The sequence below is a fragment of the Neltuma alba genome, unplaced genomic scaffold, assembly GCF_004799145.2.
Source record: "Neltuma alba isolate B1F8T4 unplaced genomic scaffold, ASM479914v2 tig00011120_pilon, whole genome shotgun sequence".
NCBI classification, from domain to species: Eukaryota; Viridiplantae; Streptophyta; class Magnoliopsida; order Fabales; family Fabaceae; genus Neltuma; species Neltuma alba.
This window is the reverse complement of record NW_021635857.1, coordinates 24,167-35,358: the sequence shown is the minus strand read 5'-3', so window position 1 is coordinate 35,358 and position 11,192 is coordinate 24,167. Positions and strand designations below refer to the sequence as shown.

The following is an 11,192-nucleotide window of genomic DNA, read 5'->3' as shown; positions in this document are numbered from 1 at the left end:
TTTCCCCCTTCAATTTCTCACAAAATGACCTTTTTTTTGGGGGGCCGATGAGCTTCTTTACGGCTTTACGCGCACGCTCATAGCTTATTACCACAAATGAGTTTTTCTCTCTCAACTATTAATAATTCTACGTATCAAAAGATTTCTATCAAGTTCCAATATAAATAATTTAAAATAATACTTTAAAAAATTAGTATACAGATATTATCAATAATTAATTCAATTAATTTTTTAATATCTATAAATTAATTAGTTGTGCAGTTCCTATGTGAGGAACTAAAGGGAGTGAGATTTTGATGGTATGAATGGAATCTTTGGTAGGGTTGGCTTTTTGGTTATTTATGCACAGATAATATCTTTGTTTTGAACATGACGATGCCTGGTATTTTAACTAGGATCATTTTGATAACTTAAAAAAATTTAAAGTGAAAAGGACCTTCTCTTCTCTGTTTTTGGGGGCACAGCACGTGCTGTGTTCTTTCTCTAAAACGTTCTGCTCTCCATTAATTTATAAAACAAAATACCTCTTATTCCGGCTTCAGTCCTTTTCAGCGTTTCCATGCGTAGCCTAACAATAATAGCCATATGAGATTTTTTTGTGTAATTTTAGTTAAATAATCGGAGTTGACAATAGTTTATGCAGATAAATATCAATTCAGGAGAAGTAATTTGTCACTTATAAATGAGGTTAAATTGGCATATATTAGTATTTAGTACGTGTGGAATGGTTAATGCGAAACATTATTATCTGGAATATTAACATTTTTTTTATAGGAAGGAGGATTGCGGTTACAAATATAAGTAAAGTTCTTAAGGATGTTAGTATTTTTAAAAAATAAGAAGTAGTAAAGTTGAACAGTTTCAGCAAGATCGATGATGAATCATGGGTGAATTAAAAACCCTAATGGCAACCAAATGCCCCAAAACAAGAAGAATCCAATGTCAAGTGGGCCTCTCTTTCGTCGCCCTGCTTTTTATGAAAGATTCTCTCTCAATTTTAATACTCTTAGTTTTATTTAGTTATTTAGCACAGATAAAAAGCGGGAGGAAAAAAACAACTATAAAGCGCACCCTTTGCATATAATTGTTTCACATTCTTTTATGTTTCTTTTGGACTTAATTAATATGAAGGGAAAAAAATTGCATCACACAAAAGGGCTCTCATAATATTATTATATAACAATAATAGTTATTTATGTATTTATTTCTTCAAAATGGGGTATATATATACTCTTCTGGTCTTATTTATAAGTCACTTCGAGCATGTTTCACACAGACCAAGAAAAATCTTAAATTTTATTAACTCTCATTTAAAATTTAATAACTTTCTAATTTTATTCTTAGTTAATACACATTATACCTTATGCAAACAAAATCAACATAATAGTAAATGAAGGGTAAAATTTACATCCATACAAAAATTTGTCTCAGTGCCCTATGAATAGGACAAAAAATGTCTTCTCTCTCTATTTTATAAAGAGGACCAGAGGAGTATAATAAAATATTTTCCTTACATATTGTTTTTTACATATTGTTATCCAAGCAATTATGTTCAAAATACTATCAAATACTAAATGAGAATACTTTTTTCTAATAAAAACTCAAATATTGATTCACCATGTTATGGAGGATTAACTTACATACTCTCTGATCCTGTTTATAAGGCACTTCAGGTATGTTTCACACAGACAAAAATTTTTTTTTAACTATGTTAACTTTTTATTAAAATATAACAACTTTATATTTTTATTTCTATTTAATATGTATACTTTTTAAAAAAAATTATTTATATCATAATAAATAAAAAAACAAAACGGTATATTAATATTAAAAATTAAATAAAATGATTTATAAATAGAATTTTAAAAACCTTTTTTTATACACCTTGCAAATAAAATAGGAGTAGAGAAGGAATTCAAATACAAGCAAAGTGGGAGGTTGGAAGTTCGCGGCGTGGCCTCCGACTGAAGGGATACATCCGCCTTGGAACTTGAGCGGGTATGGCGCGTGTGCTTCGGACATTCAATCATCTCACTAAGTTTCACGCATTTAATGTGTCAGGTCTTGCTAGTCATAGTCCACTTGTTTTATTTCTTTCTTTTTCTTTAACGAATGATAAGATAAAGCGATGTATCCTAATTCCTAATTTAAAAAAACTCTCAAAATAGAAAAAAAATTAAAACAATGTTTTCGTTTTTTAATGGGTTAGGTTGGTCAGCCAAGTGGATTGAAAGCAAGAGGAATTTGGGTTGTATAATCATCCAGGGGAGGCAACCCCACTCGATCGTTGGAAGCTTTCTTAAAGCAATTTCAATATTTTTGACTCCTCAATATAACAAAAAAAAAAAACAATTATTGCAACACAGGAATTAACATGTACAACATCCACTGTCTCAAAGTGATCCTTTACTCTTGTTTGTCCAACAACTAATATTCCTTCTTAATGCCCAACGAATTTAACAAAAGGGAATTTAACATCTTTGAATCGTAATTTTGCCAAGACCGTACCAACAAATGAATCATTTAAAAAATTATTAATTCTTTCAACAGATTCAAAAGGATATAAATTTTGTAAAGGCTAAATAAAGCACCCCAACCATGCTTTCTCAAAAAACCATCACCTAAATTTTTCATCATCATATGATACTTTTAAAAGATTTAATCACTCGTTACGTACAAAATTACAAGATGATCCTAATTCACAGTTCTCAAAATTATTACCTAGACTCCGTGCACCTATAAGCAATTTTCAATAACATCATATCAACACACGTCTGAAACTCGTTCTCACTAGTCTTAACTGTGAAGCTAAGAGCATAGACACAAAAAAAAAAAACAATTTGACCCCATCACCACACTTGAAAAAAATCTATGACGTGTTTCTGACTATAATAGCCTGTGATGTTTTGTGGACTACAGAATATGAAATGACGAGGAAGAAAAGTAAAGGGGGAAAAACAACAAAGATTACTGATCACCTTCCTTGCTGTGTGCTAAAACCAGAAAGGTGAAGTGAGAAAAAGAAATAAAGAAAAAAGTTGAGAGCTAAAAGATATGCAGCCGTGTTTGTCCCCATTACTCTGCTCTTCATTATCTCTTTCCTTTATGCCTTTATGGCTTACCACATCTGCATATACTGTTATTGTTTATTTGATAAACATGATAAAATTGATTAAAAGTACCTGATTAAAAGATTTATTAGCTAAAAAACGAATTTACGTAAGCGTAATTCATTTTTTTTAAGGCATAGGTATCTTTCTATTATTAAAGATAATTTTATTTAAGGCACTGTTAAGTATTAAATGCGAACATCTATTTTAATATGAATTCGAACCTTGATTCATTAGAAATTAATTCTTTTGGCTAGATCCAACCTCATCAGTAAGTAGAACTTATCTTTAACAAGTGAAGTGATAGAAATATGGGAGAATTACAATTAAGTCTCAAGAAAGGCCAACACAGGGCAAAGCGTCAAGGGGCATCATCAACTGTTCAATTGAGTTTAGAAATTTTTTTTTTCCATGGATTTTTTCTCCATCCAACTTCTTGCACTTTCCAAGGGAAAAGGAAACAGGAATATAAACTAATAATTTTGGCGCTCTTCAAGGGAATCCACCTTTTATACGGAATAACAGATGGATCAACGCAAAGCTCGAGCTTTGTGTCTGTTTAGCGTTGGGAACAGTGGGATTTGGCGCCTCTGTTCAGAGTTTCCTTTGTGTTTTGGTTCAAGAGGAAAAAGTAAATTAATCCTTGCTCTGTACATTTTGAAAATTTTTCCAGTGTCTAAAGTCAAAAATCACTAGAGCCCAAGCTACAAAATAATTCATCACTACAAACTAAAAAAAGACTGTACACATCATTCTCCTCTTCTCTGTTGAATGGGATAACATTTCAAGTGACTTCACATTGTCCACTCTGTCACTTGGTGCTGCTCTGTTTCTCAGCCTTGTAAGGTTGAACTTCTGGCTTGAAGCCTCCTCATGAGTCTCGTTTAGTTGCTTCTACTTTCTTCATCCATTCACATCTTGTGTCCTATTATGTACAAATGTGTTAAACCCTAGAATGAGTGTCCCCAACCCCAAGCATTTGTGTCAATAAATCATCCGGGAACATGGCAATCTTATTGGCGAGAATGCTACTGTTAGTCTTGCATGATCAGATAGATAGTAGTCTTCAGGCCATATGCCTTTCTCTGCCTCAGGAGGGGACAGTGTTGCATTCTTTATACTGAAACCAATGGCTTGTTCCTGATTCCCATTTGATTCGTCATTTAGCTCCTCTTTCTTTATCTCATCTATCTGATCTAAACATGACGGCATCCAGATTTGCTGCTACAACCCCACAAATTACGAACATGATTTAGCCAACGGTGTTTCAGACGAAATCTAAAGTGTTTATATACGTGTCTACTATATTGAACAGCCCGTTTCTGGTCCATTATATAGTCTAACCATAACAATACGGAATAATTTTGGTTCATTAAATGAGAGATCTTTATCATATTTGCCCATGCAGATCAACATTCCTCATGCAGCCTATATGTTAAACTCCACTCCAGTAGCTTTAGGTGTGGAATTAAACTTAATTCCATTGTTCACATGCCTTGCGTAATTTCCCATAGTTACATGACTTCGTTTTCATTGAGATTTTAATCCATTTATTCCTAGAGCTCTGCTTATGGTTGCTTAAATCTAAAAACTAATTTGCCGTGAAAATAGATAGAAGTCAAAAAGTGGCTGAACTTTGTTGTAAGCTGCTTTACCTGAAACTCTTTAAAATCCAGCAAACCATTTCCATCCACATCCACTAGGACCCACAAGTCCTTTGCCTCTTGAACACTAAGTCCACAAGGAGGACCAATCAAATTAAGCTGCATACAAGAAGCAGAAGACCTTAGTCAAAATGAGGTGTTGTCATATTCTAGGAAGGACACACAAGGATTTACTAACTGAAAAATTAGGGTCCTGGTCTTTTCGTTATACGCTATACCTGTTCAAGTGCATCATAGAAACCAGCAAAGGTAATACAATCTTCGTTATCTCCCTTTAGGAAGGCAAATGCATTACTCTCATTCAGAGAAGCTCTCCGCAATAGATACTGAAATGGACATTTCATTGTCAGTGGAAGAATTCTATTCCACAACCAGCAAATAAAATCCATAAGGACCATAACTATGCTTAAAGAAAAATAATGTAAAATATGCTTAAACATCCTTGATATAAAGAGGCTAAAAGTGTTTGCAGGATGGTCACATTAGTAAATTGAATAACGAGTCCAGAGGTATTGCGACTACCTTGAACATGCCAAACACAGCATCACTCCAAGTTGCTTTCAGCAGTTTCCGATATTTATCAGGATTTAGAAGCCATATAAAATCAACAGCACATATATCTCCTCGGTGATTACGGTGACTAATCCACTGCATTCATACAATGTTCAAAAAAGAAATTAAGTGATGAGAATACGGTTCAGCATGAAAAATTCTCTGAACAGTGTTGGATATATCACCTTGTGTGCATCTCCATCTGTGTATTGATGAGCAATATCATATGACGATACAAATCCATGAGACCTTAGGAACCGGTAAACATGCCCGCGTTTGCTACCATTCCAGTCACTGAAAAATAAAATGTTGAAAAAAGAATCATTAACAGCGATTCAAAAGTTGAAGGATGAAGTAAGTTCAGAAAGGCAAATGAGTCCCTCATAAGGAGATCCATTTAAGTTTACCCGCATAGCATGATTGGCAAAGGCTTCAGTTGATACTCTTTCTGATAGGAGTCCACATATTGAAGTATCTTGTAGGCCTGTAAAAAAGTGAGAATTAATATATGTCCAAAAGAGTTATCATGCCTGTATCTAAGTCAACATAATGTTGAGATATTACCTGGTGCAATCGTACTATGGACAGAGTTGAGTCATGAGGAAATAGCAAGTGTGTGTTGACAATAATAATTTCCTGCCCAGTATCACTATTTCGGGATTGTGATAATGGAGATGCTAATTCGACATGTAACAATTGAGCTACACGATCTCCACAATCATTGAAGTGCAATTCTTTGTAATTGAGAATCTTAAAGTGTTCCTTTTGCACCGCAATTAGGAGACCTACAGACTCCAACAGAAACACCATAAGGTAATTTTAATAATTTAAAAACAGTTCAGATTCTTTGGGAGATAAAAAACTACCACGCATATGGAAAAATAAATATGAATATGGCTCTCATTTAACTATCTAAGGGATTTTCATCTAGTATTGCAAAGGTAGAACATGCTTTTGACCATCTTTTATCCCTTCAAGTCTTAACAATTTTGATTACGTTTATTCCGTTCATAAACGTTTTCCAAATTTTGCCCATGACACCATGCCCATCCACGTTTTCAGAAGCAATGGTAATATCGTATGCAGCTTAGATTGACAACCAAATTAACTTCCGCAGACAGTGGTTGAGGTTTTTATCCTTGATAAAGATAATGAATTTGAAATATTGACAAAACAGAGAATCTAAAGGGGAAGTATTTCAAATTAAGAGAATAAATGCGTACCATCCCCACGGTTGTTAGTCCGTCCAAGGTTGAAATTAATATAACCTGCATCACCGAGTCTCTTCTCATACAAATTAACAAGCTCTGGGTTTCCAACCCAAAATTCCTGCGAAAATTCAGATAGGTTGGCATCAAACTGTGGACAATCCTCATGAGAAAAAACACATTAGCATCAAACCACTAGCCCCATAAGGAATCTTGTGGGTCATTCCTATCAATTTCATCGAAAAAATAAAAGCACAAACAAAAGTGCAAGAGAAGGAGATCACAGTGTTCATAGTCATTCAAACCTGAAGACAGATAATGGAAGACCTCTCGTGCAACAGCCAATCCAATATCCTGTCATTCCTGTCCAACCAAAACGGTCTGTAGTCGCTTTCGCGGCAACTCGCGTCCTACAAATAAGGAAAAGAAAAAGTAAATAAAAAACATTGAAATCGAAATAATCCACTTGAGGAAATCAATCATCAATGCAGGTATAGAAGAAGACCTCCTGGTCGAGGCGCTTATATATGGGAGCGAGAATGTTGAAGGTCGTGCACGTAATGAGAGGTTGTTGCTTCTCCTTCATAGAAGGAATTGCAAAACTCGCAATCCTTGAAATCCTTCCCATCTTCAGACTCTGAGTCCAAACCCACCGAGTCCTCAATCTCTCACAAAGCCACCAACCCAACAGGGGAGAAAGGGAACTAAACGAAGGGTTAGATAATAAAAATGGTCCCTTTTCTCTTTCTTTACAAGAAAAAAAGTATGAATGTGTATCAGATAGTGATTGTTAGACTCTCCGGGGTCATTACAATAATGGAATGGGACAACCGAAGGCGACCCTCTGGGGTACAGAACTCCAGACGAAGCAGAGAGAAATTAAAATCAGAGAGACGCAACGACTAGGAGTCGTTTGGTAATAGAGAACCCAGAGAGACGCAAGCCCAGAATAGCAACGACTATCCTCGTCCTTTCACGTTGTCTGGTTAGTATCGTTCGAACGATTATTTCCTATTTGCAAGAGGAAGAAGGAATACGTCAAGAATTTAACATGCGAATAATCCGCCAATGCCATTTGACTCCCGCATTTTAAATGCTAATATAAATTCTAAAAGTTTCAATTTTTTCCCACGCTTCGAACTATTTTTAGTTTTTTTTAAAAAAAGGATTTTTTAACCACCAATTTGCCACCTTGACCACAAGATGAAGTTTTTTTTTCCCCTCCTCTGTTTTTATGTATTTTGAGTTTTGTTCCGATATGAGAAATATTTTGTTAATGTAATATAAACAAATATCTGGTCAGATCACTACATACCCGCTTATAATGTTATTCCAGATTTCAATCTGGCCCTTGCCAATTTTAAGTTATTATTTTACTATCTAAAAAACTGAAATTTTATTGAAAATAATAATCGAAAGTCTATACTACCAGTGATCTGTTTGTGCTTGTATCTAAGTTAAACCAAACCATTATAAATTATTCAATCAAAATCAAATCTTAATTATTTCTTTTAGTTTTTCTCAGCATCAAGATTGAGCTAATATCTAGTTTGGCCCCAAAAAAAAAGAAGAAAGATTAAACTAATATCTAATAATAATGATGCTGCTTGAGCTTCCATTAATAAAGCATAGTGGATTATACATATGGTTTTAGATGCAAATAGAAGGATATCATAAAATTAATGAACCCTGTGCTTGGTATAAGAGAACTAAAAGGATGGAGAATGGAAGAAAAATTTTGATGAGTTTGATTTGAAAAATTAAAAAAATTGGGTTATAAAATTTAAATAAAAATAAGACGTAAGGTAAACGAATGAAAGCCCAGCCAAATGTTTTAACTCTAGTTCTCTTATTTTTTTAAATCAAATTTATTAAAACTTGTTTTCTTTCCTATCCTTCCTTCCGTTTTCCTTATTTCTTATACCAAATAGACTCTAAAGGTATATTTTAAATGGAACAAAAAAAACTAACTGAAAAATTGAGGCTAATTGCGATGGAAAATGGACACAGAGGAGTTTATTTGTTAAGTTGGCGGAAATTGATAGAGATTAGGTTGACGATTAGCGTAATGTCTGCCGCTGCGGCCTACCGATGACGGCTTTGATTCCGGAAATCACGAATATTAAATTAATCATATGTATAATTATACTAAGCGTGATTCTTGACTCTTTTTAGATTTTTTCTCATTAATATCAAATATATGAAACGTATTAATATTAATTAATCAATCAATATCTTATATCAAAAATAAAAAAAATCAATCAATTAATTCATATCAATAAACTAAACGCATGCATTATATATATCACGCATGCAGTCCAGATTGATCGCCAATGTTAATTAATATGAACTTTATACAAAACGCATTAGTCATAAAAAAACAATTCTTCCCCGCTACAACAACTAATTATAAATTTTCTTCAAAAAAAAAAGGACAAAGATGCAATTTTAATCTTGGTTTTAGTTTTTAAGTGCAGTTTTACTCATAATCTTTTTATTGTGCGATTTCACCCCCCCCTTTTTTTTTTTGCAATTTTAACAGGGGTAGAATTGCATTGAAATTAAAATTGCAGAAAAAAATATCAAGAATAAAATTATACCATAACAAAATCACATATGCCAAACACATTGTGAGTAGTGAGCAGCTAATAGTAGGAACGATCCTAACCCTATGTTTTGTACGAGGGAATCAAAAGGAAAGGGGAAGAAAAATTTTAATAATCTCAATTAATTAATATAAAAAACGAGTATATGATATTGTCGTGCGCCCACCAACAATACGAAAAACAAGAGCAAAGGTGGTTGATGCGTCACGTTCTATTACTGTAATGTCTTTGATTCTACTTCCATTATAATTTTATAACAACAGTAGGAAACAGAAAAGATGTTCATTCTATAGCAGTCATACTGACATATTCATATATTTTCATTGTTACAAAGTTGTAACTCAGATTCTCTGCTCTTTTTTCTTGTCTTCGTCGAAAATGCTCTTCTTTTTTTGGTTCTCTGTTTTGGCTAACGCTCAGTCATTTCTATTATAGAGCCCAACTTTCAAAGTCTAGGATTGCGTGTTCGAATTTATATCTATATCTATATTTATATTTATTCATACCCAATAAAAACAGACACGGGCATTTCATTGACATTCAATTGCTGCATAAAATGGCTCCAAGGCTTCATGTTCCTGCAACACTAGCATTCAATTCTCAGCGTAAGCTCCTCTTACGCGTCTTTGTGCATCTATGAGGATGCAAAGTTTCAGTTTTTTTTTTTTTTCTTTTTTTTTAACGTAGACTTGTTTTCAACAGCAGCCATGGAAACTACAGAGAAGAGTAAGATGACTGAGAAGGGAAAAGAGAGAGTTTCAAGAGGATGGAAGGGCAGAATGAGCTTTTCTGCTAGGCTGCCCAATGATGTGCGTGGTGATTTTGCAGATAGTTTCTGTGTGGTAAGGTATTCTGAGAACCCTTTCACTGATATAAGAGAATCAATTCTTGAGATGTTTCTCAAGGTGGGAGTTCGTGGTTGGGATGAAATGGAGGAGCTGGTTTACTGTTATGTTGCACTCAACTCACCAGAGCTTCATCAAGTTATTGAACAAGCATTCCTGAGTCTTTGTTGCGATCAAGGCCAAAATTTATTTCCCAAAGCAAACTCCTTCGCATTCACATTGTAATGATAATAAGTTATCTCTGCATAAGTTTCTTCTTTTCGCTCTGTTTCTTCTTCTTTGAAAGAGATGAATACATTCATTTGCTGATAGAATATTGATATTAGTAATCATGTCTGGCCGCCCAGGCCATTCTTTATTTAGTTTATGTAGGTTTGAAACTTGTGGTCTTTCCTATTTTTTATATGTTGATAACTGCATTGTTCGTTGAAGAACTTGGAACTAGCTACTGTCGTTGTTGATTGCAAACCAGCGGAATAATTAAGCAGGCACGATTGTGGAAGCTTAAACAACTCCTACATTTCATTGAGTGAAGCTTTGTGTCTCCCTTGTTTTACCCCACACGTAGCAGTACAGGCCACCTATGATCAAAATTATGCCCCCCAAGCTGCAAACAGATCTTATTTTATTAGACTTGTGAAGAAGTAAAGTTAAAGAGAAGTCAATCTAAAAAGTAAAAAATTTCCATACGTTCCAACTTTGAGAGGTTCACCCGGTAAAATAGTTTCTAAAGAGGCTACAAAAACAAGAGCTAGGAGATTGAACATTGGAAGATAAGTAGGCCCTTTAAATGTAACAACCCAATATATTATGTAGCAGCTGAAGCAAGTGCCCCCTATGCAAAGAAATCTCATACGCTAATTTGTAGTGATTCCCATGAGACTAACAAAAAATGTAGATATACCATAAGCTTAAAAATTTTAATTCATTCAAGTTCAAAGATTTTACCGAGTATGTTATAGTGAGTAGTTCCATATTCCACACTAAAGAACAAGAAGCTTTATTACTATCTATACATAGCCCTATTACTGTGGCTTGAATTGCGACCATGATGCATGTTGACATCGTCGCCCAAAACTTCAATGGAAGAGCTTTTAGTAACTTCGCCTGTTAGATTTCATAAACACGTCAATCTAAAATGGGAGGCTAGCTATCACAATAATGCGAAATTTTTTCTATTTCTACACCAAAAGACTGTCTATTGTCA

The 11,192-nt window shown here is 34.1% G+C and overlaps 1 protein-coding gene across 2 annotated transcripts; it reads right to left on the bottom strand.

Moving 5' to 3' along the window:
• Nucleotides 1-3,824: 3,824 nt before the first annotated feature.
• Nucleotides 3,825-7,323, bottom strand: LOC114761418 (uncharacterized calcium-binding protein At1g02270). Of its 2 annotated transcripts, none has more exons than XM_028950776.1 (10): nt 7,040-7,323; nt 6,840-6,944; nt 6,550-6,655; nt 5,891-6,111; nt 5,734-5,810; nt 5,512-5,620; nt 5,297-5,422; nt 4,993-5,100; nt 4,766-4,873; nt 3,825-4,334 (listed from the first exon to the last, which is right to left on the bottom strand). In XM_028950776.1, exons 1-10 carry the CDS (start codon nt 7,160-7,162, stop codon nt 4,095-4,097), a joined length of 1,323 nt encoding a protein of 440 aa, XP_028806609.1. In that variant the 5' UTR covers nt 7,163-7,323; the 3' UTR covers nt 3,825-4,094. The 2 variants fall into 2 exon arrangements, with proteins under 2 accessions (XP_028806609.1, XP_028806610.1); XM_028950777.1 differs by having other exon boundaries at nt 3,825-4,331.
• Between the last annotated feature and the right edge of the window lie 3,869 nt (nt 7,324-11,192).